Raw genomic sequence first — 20,643 nt, 5'->3', positions numbered from 1 at the left:
TTCAAGATTAGAGTATTACCTCCTCTTCTATCTCCATACTAAGTCCAGGTAACGAAAAGACAGGAGAGATGGAGCTGTAAGGAAGAGATTTGAGGTATGGTAGGAAGGTGGTGTCAACATCTGTTGGCAGTGGTACAGGATATTGTCTTGAAGCACCTTGATCATTTCAGCTGGTGAGAGCACAACCAAGGAATCTGAAACCTTGCTGTCCAAGAACATAAGGTTGCTGTTTCCTAACCAGTGACTTGCAGGATTGTCTCATTATGGATCAACTACCACAGTTTTTGATGTACAGCAGTTCTTTTTATTGCAGATTTCCTGCCTGCCTCTCTGAAGTTTTAGACCTTAATTACCTATCCATGACTGCTTGATGTAAACTGAGCAATGTTTATTAACTGACTACTTCCTTGACAAGATTATTGATATTTATATGCAATATAGATTGCTTTTTTGGCCATGGCTAAAAATGTAATGTTGGTGATATTTGTCATCAGGATTTTATTGCTGTTAAGGAAAAAGTGAGAAGTACTAGGGAGGGAGACACGGTAGTGACTGGTTTGTGCATCATCAGGATACTGGCTTTAACTGGTTCCTCGGTCATTTTACATTACTCAGTGTTAAGGAGAAGTTGGCAGAAGGCTCAAGAAGCTGGGACACAGGAAGAAATTCTCCTCAACTCTCTGAGCCTCAAAAACTGTCAAAACTGAGAGTGTCATATTAACTATCTGCTGACTTGGTTTGAGGTCCAATAGTCCATGTTTGTTTTGGAAAGCTTTCTAAGAGATCTTACTGCATTTCTGATGAAATAGTGGGGGTTCTGTAGCTATACAGATTCCAGGTTCATGAGTTAAATAGTCAACAAAGAAGGTAAAATGGGATGCAAACCTATTTTGTCACATGCAATAGATTCCATGTTCGTGTGGCTGCAGTTCTGTTAGGACACTTACTGAAATTTTAAGTGCTTTTTAATGCTAGAATATGTGAAATATAGACTACTTAATTCTGAAACAGTAGGTAACACTGTCTTTTTTTCTTTGATTTATGTGTGTTTGTTTCTTTTTAATAGAATATTCAAATAAAAACTTTGGCAGATGATGTGGTAAGGTCTTTGTCACATCTTAATTTGCAATGGTAACTCCACGCTGCATGCTATTTTATTTCAAATGTTGTGGACAATGTAACATGTTCTTATAAGGATATAAAGCATTAGATTTCAGAAAATTTGAGTCACTATTCCTAAAGATCTTAATTTGTAACCTCAATTGAGGAAGAGTAATAAATGATACCTATTTGGAGAGCTTCTTATAACCACATTGTGAATACTTTAGTAATACTGTGGATATGTTGAAGCTGTTATTCCATAGTTCAAGTGTTATTTCTCTTGACCTTCTTTTCAGTAGTAAATGATCCGCAGTAGTTCTTCAAAGTTGGTTGCCACATGATTCAAGTGGAACCATTTTGGGTAATAAGTGTGTACTGATGTCAAACAACAAGCTTGTATTCAGCGTCACTAACTTTATAATTCTGAATACTTTGAAACCTCTTGCAAAGTATTTTACATAAACTTATACCAAAATTGATTTCATTAAAATTACAAACTTTTATTTTCTATATATAATAGTTAAGCCACCCGGGCCACTTATTTAGTCATCACTTACTTGTCTGCAATTAAGAAATTGTACCTAGTAATCATGTAGAAGATTGGATTATGGCTTTAAAGTGACTGGACCATTGCAATCTGATTAAACAAATTTGTTGTTAATAAGGTGCACTTGAAACTGATCATAGTATGGTGAAATTGATCTTAAATGGCTTTTTTTTTTTTTTACTGCTGAATGGGCACTTGAATGTAAGTTAACAGTTAACCTGCATTTGATGTGTATTGACTAATTTTGAATACTGCCTTTCAGGTATTACACCATATCTTTGGCCTTTTCAATAGGCTATGCCTTAATTCTAGTTTCAAAAGCTGTAAACTATTCTAATAAGGAAAAAATGAGATTAAATTCTTGCCTTCTTAAAGCTGTTAACATATCCTTGTAGGGAATGTGTTTCTGTCCACAAATATAAGACTTTTAAGGAAGAAGAAAACCCAAACCTGATCCCCCTCCCCTCAAAAACACAAACAAACAAACCTCCAGAGATATTCAAAGGGTCATGCAGCTTATCTAGGGGTACTTTCTCTTCAAAAAATAGTCTTGCAGTATCTCAAAAAAACCCAACCAAAACAACAACAACAAAACAAATCCTACAACAAAACCAGAAAAAGAAACAAAACAACAACAAAAAAGAAAGAACCTTTCTTCCCCCTATTTCACAGCACTTCATCAAATTTCTCCCCTCCTGACTGGACTAATCTAAAATGAATCCAAATTTCCTACAAATGAAGTGTTCCATTACACTTTTCATACCTCACAGTGGTGGTTTAATTATAGAAAATAGAAAATTTGGGTTACATGTCTTCATAGAGATTGCAATAACTGCAATGAATGATATTGGTTACCCTACGTAAGCTGCTGTTAGATGAAAGCATGTCTTCATAAGGCTGTTCAGTGCCTGAAACAAATACACCAGTATTTGTTGATGGAAATGGTTAATTTAGAAAAATTAGACATAATGGTCTAGATATATCTGCTATAGACATAATGTTCTCAAAATGAACATATATAGATATACAGTTAAAGACAGTATTTATAAATTTTGAAAAAAGTTCTGACTCCAGAACAGTTATATATTAGTAAAACAATAATAAATGGCCTTATAAGGAAGGTGCTCTGGTTGTTTCCAATATTAACAAATTAACTGAGTAAGCATGCTTTAGGAAAAGAAGGTGGAGGTTTGGTATAAGGCATAAAACAAGTTGACCTTAACCTGTGAAATGGTGTTGCAGAATGTATGATGTGCTTTCACTAACGCCTGGTATGTGTATTTAACTATGGGTGGCTGCTTCTATGCGAGTAATCCATTACCTGGCTTTTTAAAATTTTGCACTAATTTCAGGAGTCCATACTCAAAAACACTTCAAGGAATTGTGAACTATGCTTGGAGCATTAATTCCTCTACAAACTTTATTTTACTTTAGCAGGATTTTTTAATAAGCCTGATGAACTTGTGAGTACCTCCTTCCCAACGCTGGCTTTTTCACTTGTCCTCCAAAGACTTATAGCTCTTCAGGTGAAGGAACGCTTGGACATTACCTTTGTGGTACTATATTTATTCACTATCAGGATAATTAGGGAGTAATGTGAGAAGATGAACTCAAGATTTTGAAATGATAAGAGTTTAACATAGGTACTTTTGAAACTGTGAGACATAGTTATATCCCTTTTGCATGTGACTTGTTATGAATTTACCTTAAATGTTGTTGTCTTTCTATGAAAAGTAATCTCTGAATGTTAGAGTATTTTTACTTACAGTTCAATTTGAGTTTTAACTCTGCTGCTTGGATTAACTAAAAATGTGTTTATTACTGCCATGTAATTGGCTGCTTTCCTATATTTCTGTTTCTGCTTATTTTTAAATGGATGTCTTTGCAGCGTGACAGAATAACAACCTTCAGAAAAACAGTGAAAAAAGAGAAACCTCTCATTCAGCATCCTATTGACTCTCAACCTTCTATAAGTGAAATCCCGCTTGCCCAGGCACTTGTTGATGACCGTTGCATGAACTTATCAGAAAAAGAAGTTATGGATCTCTTTGAAAAAATGATGGTAAGATGACATGCTAGATCATTTTATGAGATTTTAATTTGTTTTCATGTTGGCATTTATTACGTAGTAGTGATTTTTCACATATTGTTGTTTTGGAAGTATTAACTACTTGGGAGGGCATAGCATAGGCCTGTGGACCTGTCTAAATTGGCACATAAGCAATTGAGTAACTCACAGAATGCTAATAATATATGTGCAAATTACTTGGTCTACGTCTAACAGAGAAAGCAAAGGGAAAAAGCTGTTGAGTGCTTCATTAAGATAACCTCTATAAACCTTAGTTGCAGTAGTTAGATACTGCTGTTGAAAGATAGCTTTTACTACCTAAATAACTTTAGAAAATAGTAATTTCCATTTATAAAATCTTAATGTATACAAACCTCAATTTTTATATCATCTTGAATATTTTCTGTCTTAAGATCTCTTGTCAAGGTTTGTGATTCCTCTCACAGGCAAGCTTTGCTATTAGTAATAAAGCAATAATCTTTTGAAGTAGATGTGTTATTAATTCTGCCATACACATTGGTGTCCATACATGAAGTGTGATATTTTGAGTATTGTTGGGAATAGTGTTTTCTGGATAATTCTTGGAAATTGTAAGCTTCCACACAGTCACTATGGCCTAAGAACTGTCCTGTGCTGTTGTGTAGGTCTACTCTGTTCAATGAAGTGAAGCTCATTTGAAAGATTGCATCAGTGTTAAGTAATACTTGCTTGATTCGCTTGTTAGATTAAGGGGTTTATTTTTAACTTTTCCAAGTAATGTTAACTGAAGCAGACAATAGTTCTGTCTTCCACAGACTAATAATTATTTGAAAAAGCTATCAGCTAGTAAGTTGGTACAGTAATATTTATTGGTCTTAGTTGCTAATCTGAAATTGCTTTGACTTTTAATGGCAAGGTCCATCATGACTAATTATGACTGCATGTTTTGTTTTATCAGTTATTAAGTTGAAACAGGTATCTTTAGATTAAATCTAGTAGAATATTTGAATTTTTAGGTTCCTTTAAATACATCAGTTGGAACACATTCACATCTACCCCTGCCACAAGCTAATGATCTATGTAATAGCAGCCTTCTGATTAGATGGTGCAGAAATTGTGTCTGTTGTGACAAGACTTTTATGAAGTTTCTGTGTTTTTTTAATAGAGTTAACACTTAGGTGATCAGTTTGAGGTGTAGAATTTTTGGTTTGGTCCTCTGGTTTTATTTCTTGAGCCAGATTTCACTAATGGTAACTACCCTTGATGAAATTATAATTTGGGTTAAGTCTTGAAAACAGCAAACACTTGAAGTGACAGAATTAAATGAGAAAATTGGGTAGCTCAGAATTAAACAAACTGAAATGCAGATAAGCTGGAAAAAGTCACTTCTGTTTGTTTAAAAGTGAGCTGTTTATTTAAGAAAAGGAGAATAACAATAACAAAGACTAATAAAAAGCATGAAATAGAATCTTGATGTTGTGTGGTCTGTTTCTTTACAGGAAGACATGAATTTAAATGAAGAACGTAAAGCTCCTTTAAGAGATAAAGACTTGACCACAAAACGTGAGATGGTTGTCCAATACATTTCTGCAACTGCCAAATCTGTAAGTAGTCACCTCTCCAAGACAGATGAAAGTAAGAAGCTTAAATTCATGCATGTTATACTTTTCAAGCTTGAAACTTTCCATTTTTTTGTTTGGATTTATCTTCTAAGAGTGATAGGAATTAAAAAAAAATCTGTACTTACTAATAAATTTTAAATGCTTGCAGCTGTGTCTGAAGGGTTAGTTTGTATTTCAGTTATTGGACAATGTGAAAACTTGATGCTTTCTTGTAAACCGTAAGAATTTGCAAATCCAATGATGTAGAGTAATGAGTGGAACCTGAGCATATTTCTGTGGGATTCATCTTAAAAAGTTTTGGTACTAAAAGCTTTTGAAGGGGTAGCATGACTTTGTGGTTTCATTAATGACATACATAATAGATGTACAATTTGCAGTGTTAGAAACAGGGAACAAAGTATTGAAAGCATTTAAAATTGAAATGAAGTCAGTATTTTAGCTTGATTTGAATGTGTTGAATATTGTTGCTGTATTGAAAACTGCATTAAATATTCTGCTAAGAAATGTTTGGAAGGTAAATAAAATTATTCCTTTCGTGAAAAACGAGTTTCAAAATATGTTTTGAGTAGAAAAATATATTCAGACCTTTCATTGATCATTCTCTGTACTTAAGTTGATTGATTGACTGTTAGTTGATGGATTGTGTGTTCAGAATACTTGAAGTCTGTCTGTTTTGGGGTGCCAGAAGCATGAGGGAACCACTGGATGCCCCAACGTTTGGGGTGGAGAAACACAATTTAAAATAGTGAAAAGCAGCAATTTTCTACAGTGGGAGTCATAGTAGTGGGTTTAATAGCACTAATTAGTTGTAAAATGCAACAGTAATGTGTGCTGTGTGTTAAAAATAGACTGCGGCACACATAGTTCTTATGTGAAAGAAGAATATGCCACAAAAGTTCCTGAATGTGGGATGAAATATATATATATATATATATATACACACACACACATATGCACATATGCGGTGACTTCTTTAGAAAATATTTTGTCCTGATTTGTGCCACTATTTGTTGTTTAAGGAATTCTAAAGAAGCTAGTGTGAATTCTGAGGAACTGAACGTATTACAGTATTGGGAAGAAGTTTTGGTGGGGGGTAGCTTTGTGTATCAAAGGGGCAGTAGTATGTCTCAAGTGGTAAAATTTGCTATCAGCATGGTTCTTTAATAAAATTAGTTAATGCGTATTATGTTATTTCGAAGTTAGGATGAACTTCATCTTTTTTTCACACCTAAGTTATGTGCAATAAAAGATTATTCCACAAAGTCTTCATATCCAGTAATTGTTCAATAATGGCAGCACTGCCAGCAGTTCTACTGAGCTGAGTCTTGAGTGCGAAGTACAGATAGCATTAAATAATAATCTGTTTCTTTGGGAAATAAACTAGCAAATAAGATTGTTTGTCTGCATAATGAATCTATAAGCATGGACTGTAAGCAGTACATTTGACTTGTTTTTCTTTTAACCTTTAAAATCTGCTCTGCAGAGTTAAATTTCAAAAAAATTAAAACTACAGTGACGTGCAATTATTAAGTACAAAGGCTTTGCACCAAAGTTTATAAACTTAAGTGAGGAAAAACTTGCATTATAATGTGAAAATGATGATTTATGTTTTTGAGAGGACTGATGTTCCTGCATGAGTTCATCTTATACAAAATCTGCAGTCCTTTAGTCTGTCCTGGAAGGAATCAAGTGCCTCAAGCATGGCCTAGCTAAACATGCAGATTATTGGAGAATTATTCAAGCTTATGCAGTGAATATTATTAAGTTTCCTGTTAGTATATACTTTGCCTAGACTGTTTTCATGAACTATTGATTGTCAGTTGTGAGATTTTTGTCTTCACTTGGTGATCAGTGTTAAGTTTTTCTTAGTAATTAAAAATCTGTTATTGAAGCAGTAGAAACTTTCACAATCGAAGTACTTGCAATTCTTTCCCAAGGAGTAGTTGGAAGATGATGGTCTCTCTTACATATTGCAATGTAGCTGCCTCAAATAACATGATTTTGTAGCTGAGTAAGAAAAGCACGGCTACCATTGCATGTCTAACTGCTGAAAACTTTAACAGATTGCATCATTACCACCATATGCACTGCAGCATGGGAAACTTAACAGAACTGGGGATATGTTGGCCAAAATATGCTAACAATTTAAAAAAAACCCCAAAAAATGTCCTCATACAGGAGTGCGAGCTTTAAAGTCAGCGCCAGTATGGATGTTTTACACATATGAAAAATGTTTTTACTGATGGAAAAAGGACTTAGGTTGAAGCTTGTGTACTTCAGTAAGTCCTTCTTGCAATTGAATCACAGCATTTGAATGGAATAATTTAAGGTTGTTCAGAAGTATGAGTGACCTTTCTATAGTGTGTTACTCTAATTTAGCTTTTAATTTAGCATCTTAACTGATTTAAAAAATACAGAAAGTTGAGCTCACTTGTAAAATGTTGATTGGGATCTTACAATAAAACAAAACCTCGTTTTCACTGTTAATTTTATCTTCTGTTTAGTTAAACTACTATTCTGCTTAGTTGAGTTCAAGCTCTAACCAATTTTTACTGCATCATGAATTGTCAAAATTTCTTTTCATCAGGCCGTCTTCAGGCTTGTCTTCCATGAAAATGCTGATGGCATTCAAGATTATCTTTCTTGAAATTCTCTACTCTTGTCTTTGGCCAAAAAAAATTGGTCATCTGTCTTCCTTTTTTATACTGAAAATACTTGGGCTTTTTCTTCTGCTTAGAGCACCTGAGACACACTTAACAGTTGATGCGACTTTTTTCCCAGTTCATTTCATGTTTTTTTAGGCTTTTAAGCTCTCCACTCATTTGAAAATATCACTCTCATCTGCTGATGTTGTCTTAACCAAATTATTTTTCAATTTGGTGCTTTGTTTTCTCTGCCTTGTGTGCCATCTGCAGCATGCTGACCATGCTTTTCTGAAACACTGTGCTGTCTTCAGAGTTCTGAGTGAGAAAGAAACCTTGTTTTCAATGGTTGAAAAAAGCTTTCCTTTTCCTTGGGGGATGGAGGAAAGACAGAAGATAATAAACTGGATACTTTCAGATGAAGTCATTATCTGTGCTTACAATTCCTTCTCTTGCTCAAAGAGAAAAATTGTTGACTGTGGAAATGATACTTGAGAAATGGTGAGGGTTTGGAGTTCTGTTTCAGAACTGAACTTGGTGACATCTCATGCCATATTGAATGAGTTCAACGTTGGTGGAAGAAAAAGGTAGTAAATTAAGAAAAGAGATTGTCTGGTGATGACAGTCTGTCTAGTGCTTCTAGAGGAGAAATGATTGTGAAAGACTTGCAGGGGCTTCTGTCTTCTGAAAGACTTCCTAAATGAATAAAGGAAGAGATAAGAGTAGAAAATGAAGCAGGTAGAGGCTGAACAGATACAATCAAATTCAGATCTTGGAACAAATCATACTGTCCCAGGATCTTAATCAGTTAAAGGTGGTTATTTAATAAAGTGGCTGCTATCAGATTGCCTGACAAGGAAAGGCCTACAATATTTAGGCAGAAGTCCATAGTCCTGGTGTTCACAGGAACATGGTCATTTGTGCAAAGTGATGGAACAGGGCAGAGATGTACTGCCTGTCTGTAGAGGTTCTTCTGTGTAAAGTCAGCTTCTTGTTCATTAATACACAGAGATGCTGTTTCATGGTAAAAAGAGAAGATGTCATTCTGCAAATCACTGTTTAATTATCCACATAATTAAAAGCATCCATACTGAGCAGTTAAAGAAAAACACCACATGAGATTTTTCTGAAATGCAAGTTAGGTTTATAACTCTACGGCATGTTTTTGATTATGAAAACCTAATTAAATTCAGTGATGACATCATAGGAATAGATCAAAAGCTTCATAATAAATCAAGTTGTTATATGTACAAGGAAGTCAGTATGCCATTAGTTTTTCTGTAGTATTCTCAGTGTCATATATAAAATATCTGACCTGATAATTTTAACAAAATGGCATATCTCTTAATCTTTCAAGATGTAGATGTCAAGCAAGGAATTTACTTATTTATTTGTAAATGTGTAAAATTCTGATAATTTGAAATTCCTAAGTTCTGCTGTTGAATTATTTTTCCTACAGTAGAACTACTGTTTTCCTGTTGAGAAGATGTAACTCTTAAACAGTGTGATGAAATAATAAAAGAATGTAACTACTACTAATGATTAGAGACTGAAAAATTTGTGTGATGCTACATCCTACTAAGTACTTTGCTGTGTTTATTTATGTATTATTATTATCTTTTTTACACAATAACCTCTCTTGGCTGACCACTGCATGCAGATAGTCGGAAGTAAAGTTCCGGTGAGTATGAACATGACAGTTGTGTGTTGTTTTTCTTTTTTTTTTTTTTTTTAATGAATACGCTTCCATTGTTAGAGATTAGGCTGGAACATTGTGGACATTTATCTTGGATTTAAAAGTTCGGTGGGCATAACTGAATCCTTATTTTATCAAAATAATTATCAACTACCTCAGTCATGTTTATCTTATGAGTAGGAGATAATTGATTGCACTTTTGAGGGAATTGTTCTTAAGTTTTCAGGAATCTATTTCCAAATACTTCAGACTTACTGAGAACTCATCTGTTCATTGTATCAAATATAATTTAGGCTTGTCTTGAAGGCAGTCATTCAGAACTTTAAATTTACAGTGTTTGGTTTACTTCATTCTCTTTAGACATGGGTATTTTTAATATCCTAATTGTTAGTATTCATGTCAGCTGCTGGATATCAGTGTCAGAAAAAGACTAATACAGAGGATTCAGAAGGTCGATTAATAAGCATAAGATGAGCTCACTCACAGCATAGCTTTTTTTCTTACTGAGTGTTCAGCTATATTTTATGTTGTCATGATGGAATTTAGTGATTTTTTTTTTTTTTTTTTTAAAGCAAGAATTTGGTACTTAATTTGTTGGACTGAATTGAGCAATTTTTTTTTTTGTAAGAAAACTGATAGAATCATAGAATGGTTTGAGTTGGAAAGGACGTTTAAAGATCATCTAGTTCCAAGCCCCTTGCCATGGGCAGGGACACCTTCCACTAGATGAGGTTGCTCAAAGCCCTATCCAACCTGGACTTGAACACTCCTAGGGGTGGGACATCCACAGCATTTCTGGGTAGCCTGTTCTAGTGCTTCACCACCCTCATGGTGAAGAATTTCTTCCTTCTATCTAATCTAAATCTCCCCTCTTTCATTTTAAAGCCATTAGCCCTTGTCCTATCTCCACATGCCCTTGTGGCAAGTCCCTTACTGGCTTTCTTGTAAGCCCCCTTTAGGTACTGCAAGGTTGGTTTAAGGTCTCCCTAGAGACCCAACTCTCTCAGCCTATCCTCATAGCAGAGGTGCTCCAGCCCTCTGATCATCTTGGTGGCCCTCCTCTGGACCCTCTCTGACAGGTCTTTCCTGTACTGAGGGCTCTAGAGCTGGATGCAGGACTCCAGGTGGGGCCTCACCAGAGCAGAGAGGGAGAATCTTCTCCCTCAGTGTTCTGGTCACACTTCTTCTGATGCAGCCCAGAAAGCCAACTGTATCCTGGGCTGCAAAGTGCATGTTGCTGGCTCACGTTAAGCTTCTCATCAACCAACACCTCAAAGTCCTCCTCTTCAGGGCTGCTTTCAATCCATTCTCTGCCCAGGCTGTATTTGTGCTCGGGATTGCCCTGGCCCACATGCAGGACCTTGTACTTGGCCTTGTTGAACTTCATGAGATTTGCATGGGCCTACCTTTCAAGCCTGTCAAGGTCCCTCTGGATGGCATCTCTTCCCTCCAGTGTGTTGACCGCACCACACAGCTTGATGTCGTTGGCAAATTTGCTGAGGGTGCGCTCAGTCCTACTGTCCATGCCACTGACAAAGATGTTAAATAGCAGCGGTCCCAATGCTGACCCCTGAGGAACACCGCTTGGCACTGGCCACTTGGACATTGAGCTTTTGACTGCAATTCTTTGAGTATGACCAAATTCCCTATTCACTGAGTGGTCCATCTGTCAAATCTGTGTCTCTCCAATTTAGAGACAAGGATGTCGTGTGGGACGGTGTCAAATTCTTTGCACAAGTCCAGGTAGATGACAGCAGTTGCTCCTCCCTTGTCTATCAATGCCGTAACCTTATTGTAGGTGGCCACCAAATTTGTCAAGCATGATCAGTGAAGCCATGCTGGTTGTCACAAGGCACCTCCTTATTATTTTGTTACAAATTAGTTCTCAAACGTGTTTACAGGCCTCTGGTGGCACATCTGGGTTGTGTATAAAACTGGACATTTGCTAAGTCCCTTCTAATATTTACGGAGGTCCTGAGTGAGAAATTTCTTTGTCTAGCTAACAACTTTGAAATCACCTGGAGACAAAGTAAAGTAAGACAAACTGAAATAAAAATAGCTAAAATATTTAATTTCTGCCTGGTTTTCTAAATATTAAAAAGAAAAAGTTTGTGTAGAGAGAAAACTATGCTGAAGTCTTGCACTGTAAGGCGTCTCTCCTGTCTCTTTGTCACTGTTGTCCCTTAAACACTTAAATGTGTCATACTCACAGATTTTAATTGACTAGATTTACCTCCTTAATAGGGAAGCAAGCTAGGGTTTTATATACTTGTTTGGGGTTTTTTTGTGAGACTTCCAGGAGTTCTGTTAAACTTAGTTTTTCATTAAAACTTCGTCACTTCTGACTTCCTCAGGGAAGGATTTTCAGTGTGTGGTCCAGGCTTTCATTTGAGTTGTCATGAATAAATAATTCCATTCTGTAATTGTAATACTGTAAAGGTGACTGGTCATAAAGTAATTTCTAAGATTTTTGATCTTATGCATTGATTTAATCTCTCAAAATTCTGGTGTGGGACCTAGCCCTCTGAGTTTCTTTGTACTTTGCTTTTGCCTTAGTCTTTATTAGCTGCTCTCACATAAAGCATAACTTTCACTGAGACCTTGCACTTCAATGAGAAATGTATATAGTAAAATCTGATCCATATAAAAGCATAACATTACTTAGAAATAGTATTTGAATCAAACTCTCTATGAATGGGGAAATGTAAAGAAATAGCATCTGCTTTTAGCATTCCAGTTAGTGTGTCTAGAGGTAAGAGTGCATTGAGACTGAAAAGTTGGTTGCACAAAATAACAGCAAGTAATCCTGTTAAGCTGAGAATTCTTTAGCATGAATTGGAGTACTTGTGTTAAAGGTTTTCAGAATGGATTTTTATGAGCCATCTTTAGCCGTCATCTGTTTTGAAGCAGGGGGGAAAAAAGGAAGAAGAGACAGTTCCTTATTGCTCTGCAGTTCAAGGTGCTTAGTCATGGGAGAAGTATGCCTGTCTTGTAAGGTATGGTAAGGAGGTTTAGGAGATTGTGATGCCAATTCCTCTTTGAACCTATTTTAACTGGTTTTGAGGGAGTCATAGGTGTTATGAAATGCTTGGAAAGAGGAGGCAGCAAGAGCAAGCCTTGATTTAAATATGAAAGAAATTGTAGCAAGGACCTTAAATGCCTGGTCTGAATAGGTATGTCCCTAGGAGCTTGCAGCAGAGTACAGTGGAAGGGCTAACCACAGGAACTAATCTTTTTGGAGAAACATATGCGTCTTGCATTCTAGAGTGCTTTTCAGGGTCTGACTTAACATATAATGGCATTTAATTGAACTTTCCATTATGTCATCTCGTTATAGATGTTGTGGCTTACAGCGGTGCATCTGTTTTCTTCTTTTACTCTTAGGGTTTTGGAAATGGCGGTTGTCTGAAATGACAAAACCTGTACCAATAGTGTGTAGATGCTGTACATTAGTTACACATAATCTTTTTTCAGTTTCCATCAAATTCAATGAATGACATAAGCCTGTTCCTGTTTTCTAGTTCTTTACCTTATGTTTTTTCAGAGTAATGATTTTTCTGCAGTATTATGATTTTTAGTATGTAGTGCTAATATACCTATCTGATTTAAAGTAATTTTCTATTCTTATAAAGAGAACCTCCACCTGTTTATTTTTCCTTCAGTGGAAGAGCATCTCTTTGTTTAGGAGGTTGATAGTGACAGATTGTTCCTTTATATTCTTTTTACTCATCATTATGTCTTTGTCCTTCGACGTACAGGGTGTTTCAAAAAGATGGACCCAATTTCAAAACAGTATATTTCATGATGGCAGCATGTTACAGATACACAAAAAATTTACATCTAGCGGTAATCCAGCATCTAGTAGTAATCATTGGAGGCTCTATGACCCACCCCTTCAAGTAGCAAGATTTTAATTCATGGGCAGTTTGTGGTTGCAGAGATATAGTGATTTCAAATTGGGTCCATCTTTTTGAAACACCCTGTATAACTGGTCTGTGTTGTCCAGCTAAAGGTTCTGTGTGTGTCAGCAAAAAACATCTTTGAAGTTGACACAGTCCAGAGGACACTGTATTAATGCAGTCACAGTTTGTGGCATATTTTTGTTTTGTTGAAGACAAATAATCTGAAAGAGAAATGTGTAACTTTTCACAGTATAGTTATATGCATTAATACTGGAATATATCTAGGTCAAAAACATGAACTTAAATGTAGACAAGTCATTTTGTCATCAGGCATACTTAGTGCCAGTTTTGGAAAATGAATGAAACTTCATAAAAACTGTAACTTTTTGAAAGAGAGAAAATGAAAAGGTTATAGTAGTGAAAGAAGTTTCTGATACAATTAAAATCAAATACATGTAAATACTATTCTAGGTCAGACACTTTCCATGTTGCCGTTACACCTATGACACATTTTTATCAGATTCTCTTCAATAGACCACTTAGAGCTAAGGAGCTTTAGGAACTGCATGATAATCATAACTGCTCTTCTGAGCTGAGCCTACTTTTCTGCAACTTGTCAGAGCTGTACGAAAGATTAGTTGCACCGTTTAGTGAAATGTTTTGTATATTGTTCATGGTTTTGAATACTACAGCTCTAAAAACTACGGAAATACCTTGTAGGTATTCTTCTGTAATGACACTTCAGTAGGGAGATGAGCTCTTTGTCAAATCTTCCATATAAATCTTTTGTAGCAAACAAGATCCTCTAGATATCTCTATTAGTGGCCAAACATGGAACTACACTACAGAAATAAATCATCAAGTCATGCAGTTGCATGCTTTTAAAAAAACCTGATTTAATAGTGGATACCAGCTCCTTTTCTAAGTCATTTTCAGTGGTTTATCTGCTTCCTTTCTTTTGGAGAAGAGAGAATTAATTCGAGTCAGGATATGTCCATATTGATAATGCATGGCATTTTTTAGAAGAGAATACAGGTACAGTGGGAATGATCAGACAAGCTTAATAACAAGTGTGGGGATTTTATGTCTCTCTGTTTATGGTTGCTTCTACTGCAGTGTTGTGGAGTAGATGTTAAATGTGTAGCAGCTAAACATATTAATACAACCGAATGATGGAACTGAATTTTTATATAAAAGATGTAGTCCATGCAGTTTACTCAAAGAAGATTCCAGAAAAGTATTTACTATTGTTATGCGAAACCTAAACTATTTAAACCCTTATGACAAATCAAATTCAAGTTGGGTGTCTTTAATAGCTGTACAGGGAAAACAGTGATTTTAAAAGTCATGTGGAAATATTTGCCTTACATGTTATCATCTAAACGCTACTATGATCAATATAAAGTTAAGCAGCATTCTGTCTTCTGTGATAGGGTGGACTGAAAAACAGCAAGCATGAATGCACACTGTCCTCACAAGAATATATTCACGAACTGCGATCTGGAATTTCAGAGGAAAAGCTGCTTAATTGTCTTGAGTCTTTGAGAGTGTCTCTAACTAGCAATCCAGTCAGGTAAGTAATAATTTCTGCTGTAGTTTTTGCTTAGCAATAAAGAATTGTGGGGCTTTTTTTGAAACCAGAGTGATTATGCTAATAGTTGTTGGCATGAGAATGTCATTCTCAGCACAGTGGAAAAGGATAAGTGAAATGTTTGCAACTGGTTGCAATATCGTCTCACCTTTCATGGTGAGTCTCAACTTCTAGTTGTAGGAACTAAGCATTTCTCTTAATGGTTAATCAGACCTTCCTGGGAAGTGAGGCTTACAGCAGTGTCTGTGAAGATGTGCAAGCAGTATTGGAGGCATAACTTTGCAAGTTTTACATTTGATTAAGAAATAATTATAAGCATTTTTCTTCCTTTTTCCAGCTGGGTTAACAATTTTGGACATGAAGGTCTTGGACTTCTGTTGGATGTCTTGGAAAAGCTTCTGGACAAGAAACAGTAAGGATTTGGATCATTTGAAGGGAGGGGTGGAGGAGTTTGTGAAGATTGTATGTAAGTTATTTTCATCCTTCTTTTCAAGGCAAGAAAATATTGATAAGAAGAACCAACATAAACTTATCCAGTGCCTCAAAGCGTTTATGAACAATAAAGTAAGAAACATTTTAAATTCATATGTTTTTAGCAGATTTGTTTTTTGTTGGCTTCAAGATCTGTGTAGCATGTTGAATCTCAGAAAAGAAACAAAAGCTTGTATATCCAGTGTCAACCGACTCTTTGGAAATGTAGGCCGTAAATTTAGCATAACTTTTTGTTCAGAGTCTTGTTCATAAACCTTCTGAATATGCATTTTTGTCTCATTTTTGTTAAATTAAATTACGTTAGTAACTTTTGGAAGTAAAATGTTTGGCAGAGAGTGGTAGTATGGGTTTAAGGTAAGTGAATTAGGAATTTAATTGCTCGTGAAATGGAAAGGAAAATATTTTTTTCTAAATTCTGATTTCAATACATGATTGTATTTCGTAATATAATGTACTTTTAACCTGATTTTTAAATTGAGTATGATTTAATACTTACAGTTTTTTAGGTTGGTAGGTGGTAGATAAGGGATAAAACTTTGGTCTAGTTTAAGTTGTACTTGACTTGTTTCTGGCGTGGGTTACTCATGTTCACAAAGTGTGAGTACTGCTTCTAGAAGTTGATGTGTTAAACTTGTGATTTTGCTTTACTTATAGCAAAATCTAGAGTGTTATTATCATAATTTTATTCCCTCCCACCTGCAGCATATATAGCTGTGCATTAAGTTACTTTTAACTACTGCTACTCAGTTTAGTAAAATCTCACTTCCCGAATAGCCTGTCTGAAGTGGGAAAAGTAAACTTAAATGGTCACATGCTTCCCCCCATTCCTGCACTTAGAGTAACTTGGAACAATTAGATATCTGATTTACCAACTATCCTGTAGTTAACAAAACTGAAAAAGAAAAATACTGCTACTTCTAAATAAATGACAGTGTTTAAGGTTTTTTTTATTAATCTGTACAGAAAATGAAATAGAATATACAATAAATAAAAGAAGATGTTTCAAAAAATAATTTTAATTTCTGTTGATCATTGTGTGGAAAATATTATTTCAACTTGCCATCAGCTGTTAGAATTACAGGAAAAAAATGAGTGAATTTTTATACTGTTGAGGTGTTTCAGATACAAACTATTTTTTATCTTCTATCTGTCTGTCTTTTGGTGGAGACCCAATTTTACAAGATATGACATCTTCCTTAGGAGCTGACTGACCTTCTTAGGAGAGAGTCTCAAATGTAAGATTGGGAAGACTGACTTGTGTCCCCAGGTGGTAAAAGCCAGAAGGTTTTAGTGTAGAATGTTGCCAAACTTCATATGGGAAGGGATGTGTGTGTGAGGATTCCTAAGGATCTAAAGCCCAAAGATGATGATAAGTGTTCAAGGAAAATACAGTTTCTTCACTGTGAGCTTTTTGTTTCTTTAAGTATGGATTGCAAAGGATTCTAGGAGATGAAAGAAGTCTCTTGCTGTTATCAAGAGCAATTGATCCAAAGCAACCACACATGATGACTGAAACAGTGAAAATACTTTCTGCTATCTGCATTGTTGGAGAGGAAAATATGTAAGTAAGATACTGAAACAATTTTTTTTTTTGAATGCACATGAATTGTTAGTTTGGACACAGGTGAGAAAACTTGTCAGCGAAGCAAATGTTATGTAACCTGTTAAGTATTTGCTTTCTTAATGTAGCTTAAATGAAAAGAGACTTTCACCTGTTCTGATGCATTAATCCAATATTAAATCAGACAAAAGCAAATGAGCAGAGATCTACAAATCATGGCTTAAGTGGAAGGTCTGACAGGAATATGATTGCTTGCTATAGAAAAGACTTATTGAGCCATAACTGTTCATAAATGGCTGCTGAAAAAAAATTGTTTTGTATATCTCTGAGTATGATCAGGAATTGTGAACTTTTAATTGCCACAAGGAAAGCTGTCAGATTTAAAGACAAGAACTATGTGTGTTAGCATGGGGCACTACCGAGCTTGTTATTATGGGGAAGATTGAGATTGGAACATCTTCCCTGAGGAGGGGAGGTGAATTTATTATATTTGAAAATTACTGATTTGACACCACATTGTTAAGATTTTTTTATTAGTTTACAAGATAATATTATAGAAAGAAATGAATTTATGGATTTTATTAGAATATCACCTCTACCTAAAAATAACAAATTTGACAGCGGCAGAGAATTAACATTTAAAGCTGAAGTTTTGAATAGTTCAAGTTACAGAGTTATGTACCACATGTTCCTGAGCTATTTAGAACATAGATAATCAGTTGGCATATTTTTGCTTTGAATTATTGACTGGCTTAGTTTACTGAAGGTTAAAAATGGCAAACTCTGTCTTGTATGCGATAAAGAGAAAAAGACACTTTGATTTCTGAAAAGACAATTAATTACAATTCCCAGATGACAAACACTTCAGGTAGTACCTAATGCACACTCTTGCAAAGGTAGTGGTGTTGGTGGTTTTTGGTGTGGTTTTTTTTTCTCTTTTTTTGTTTCTTGCTATTGATTGTTTCTTACCTGAATGTCACAATAATGTAGAGATTTACTCACCTTTTTTAAAATTCAGCATTGTGTAGATTTTATAACACTTAGTTCTTGGTTTGTTTTTAACTTTATATAGGTAAGTGTAGATACCTGCATTCAGATTTTCTATCAGTGCACTAAAGTCTTGAGTAGATAGTGGGCTAAGTATTTTTAAAGTGAGGAAGTTGACTGGTACGCTTTTTGACAGTTTATTTTTCTCTTAGTCTGGACAAGCTTTTAGGTGCTATAACCACTGCTGCCGAAAGGCACAACAGGGAACGTTTTTCTCAGATTGTTGAAGGACTGGAAAACCATGAATTCTTACAATTGCAGGTGAGTTTATTTTTTTTATATGCTTACCAATACTTTAGAAATAATCTAAAACACTATAAGACTGTGTATTATTTTCTGATCTTTAAATTGCTTACCCACAAAATCTTTTAGTGCTATTACTCCAGTGTTCAGTAAAAGAGGAAAAATAAATCGAAATGGCCTGTCGATATTAGGTTTTCTAACTGTTAATAGTGTGAAATGAAGAAACTCACTTCCTTGTCCCAAAAATAAGATTAAAAATTCCTGACCTTAATAAAAAGAGAGTAATTAGTGAGTGAAATTCCTGTTCTTGGATGCCAGATGTAATGTTCAGGTAATAAGCTTGTCAAAGCATTTTATTATCTTTGTCACTGCTTAATCTTCTTGACTGGGAATTTTGTGTTTAATGGGCCAATAAAAACCCAGCTCCCAGTCTGTCCTCTGAAATGTTTCAGTTATTGTTACTGCAGCCCAGAGGAGGCTGCAGTTTAGGGAGCTGGAGGTATTGCTCCCTGTGCGTCTTTTGGGCTTAGGGAAGAAGCAGGAAAAAGTACTCACTCCTAAATTGTATTACTTCTTTAAACACCTCTCCCCAAATCTTGCCCCATCCAAAGGAAACAAAAACTCTGGCTCTGAATGGATTTCGTCAAAGTAATATGTTTGTAAAAAGGTGGAACAAGTTTGTGTTGTACTCTTGAGGAGAGCGTTTGAGTTTAATTTAGAAACACAACTGGAATGCCGTAACTGAGCACAAACTTCAAGTATCTTATTGTTTGAAGTACCTGTGGCATGAACATATGTCCAGTATAGTTCACCGTTTTGTAATATTGTTGAATGAAGAAATAGATAAGCATAGATCTTCTTAAAATAGTTAAGTGTTTTGAAGGATTTGTTTTGGTTTGGTGGGGTTTTTTGTTTTGTTTTTTGGTGGTTTGTTTTTTTTTTTTTTTGTACGAAGATTTTCTTCAGTCAAGTTCTGTTTGGCTGTGAAGGATTTTGGTTTTGTAATTTTTCCTAGTAATGACAACTTAGTGGAAATTCTAGCCTATCTCTGGGAAATTGAATGGTTGACCTATTTTTGAAAAAATAATGACACAAGGACAGTATGATAATTCATTAATCATTTAATAATATGAGAAGTAAATTGTCTGGGAGTAAAACTTCTAGTTTTAGATATTTAAAGCTCAGTTTCATCCAACATAGCCATCCTCTTAATACAGCCATCTGCCTACATTAAACAGAAAAAAGCCATAGTGAAAACTGATCGGTGTGAAGTGTATGTTTTTATAGCTCTCATGTTCAGTATACTGGCCTTATAGTCAGCTGAAGATAGACACATAGCTTAATGTAATGTCTTTGTGCAGGGAATGCTTATATTTCATACGAAGTCACGTATTGAAAAGAGTTACTTTGGGAACTATAAATGACATTCTATTCTTAATAATGCTATCACAAAAGAGTTCATTTTGAAGTTGTCTCCTACTTTATGATGTTGTCGATTGAAAACAACCACAAAACATTCCTGCCCACCCCTCCACCCCTAAAACCTAACTTATACGTCAGTAAAGGTACAATTGCAAGACTCATTAACTTGTTTCTGACAAAATCATTCTTGACTTGTATTAGCACAAGCCATTAAGCCAGAGTCTCTTCTGGCAAAAGCAATCATAGCAGATGGCACCTCTTCTCTCTATTAATTTCAGATTGGACATGTACTTTGGCTTGTTAAGTCATGTCATAGTAGTAAAATAACAAGAATCATTCAAGCAAGCATGATGATACTACATTATATGAAGATGCAGCTATATAAAGGGAGTGCCTTTGAAAGAGTGTTTTAATAGAAATTTAAGACTCCATAAGGTGTTCTGTTAAAATTAAATAGTGAATATAATCAAAATAGGAAGGGTGCTGTTATCTGACTTTTCTCTGCAGCTATTGATTTTTATTTATTTATTTCTTCTACTCTAATGCTACTTCTATTTGCAGTTAACATCTTTTACTAAACTTGGTATTTCTCTGGAGTCCCATTTTAGTCTTTTAACATGGATCAGCACTTTTGGCATTATGCTATTGTCTACCTGTTTTAAAGTAAATCAATTAAAGTGCACAGCTGTTCAATTAAAGCATTAGCCAGTATACTGAGACTTCAGGCATT

At 35.2% G+C, this 20,643-nt stretch overlaps 1 protein-coding gene across 4 annotated transcripts in view; it reads left to right on the top strand.

Annotated features, from left to right (window-relative positions):
* DIAPH2 (diaphanous related formin 2) overlaps positions 1-20,643 on the top strand; it is a 211,122-nt gene that overhangs the window by 15,947 nt on the left and 174,532 nt on the right. Inside the window, exons 2-10 of one of the 4 annotated variants that reach the window (XM_065643071.1) lie at positions 1,067-1,099; positions 3,537-3,710; positions 5,195-5,299; positions 9,620-9,640; positions 14,991-15,130; positions 15,486-15,560; positions 15,643-15,712; positions 17,065-17,201; positions 18,401-18,509. In XM_065643071.1, coding sequence (XP_065499143.1) covers positions 1,067-1,099; positions 3,537-3,710; positions 5,195-5,299; positions 9,620-9,640; positions 14,991-15,130; positions 15,486-15,560; positions 15,643-15,712; positions 17,065-17,201; positions 18,401-18,509 — 864 coding nt within the window. Of the gene's footprint in view, positions 1-1,066; positions 1,105-3,536; positions 3,711-5,194; positions 5,300-9,619; positions 9,641-14,990; positions 15,131-15,485; positions 15,561-15,642; positions 15,713-17,064; positions 17,202-18,400; positions 18,510-20,643 lie in introns of all 4 variants that reach the window. The other 3 variants (XM_065643074.1, XM_065643073.1, XM_065643072.1) reach the window with 3 other exon arrangements.

The sequence above is a fragment of the Caloenas nicobarica genome, chromosome 12 (genome assembly GCF_036013445.1).
Source record: "Caloenas nicobarica isolate bCalNic1 chromosome 12, bCalNic1.hap1, whole genome shotgun sequence".
Taxonomy (NCBI): Eukaryota; Metazoa; Chordata; class Aves; order Columbiformes; family Columbidae; genus Caloenas; species Caloenas nicobarica.
The sequence above is the reverse complement of the archived record's forward strand: the minus strand, read 5'-3'. Positions and strand labels throughout refer to the sequence as shown.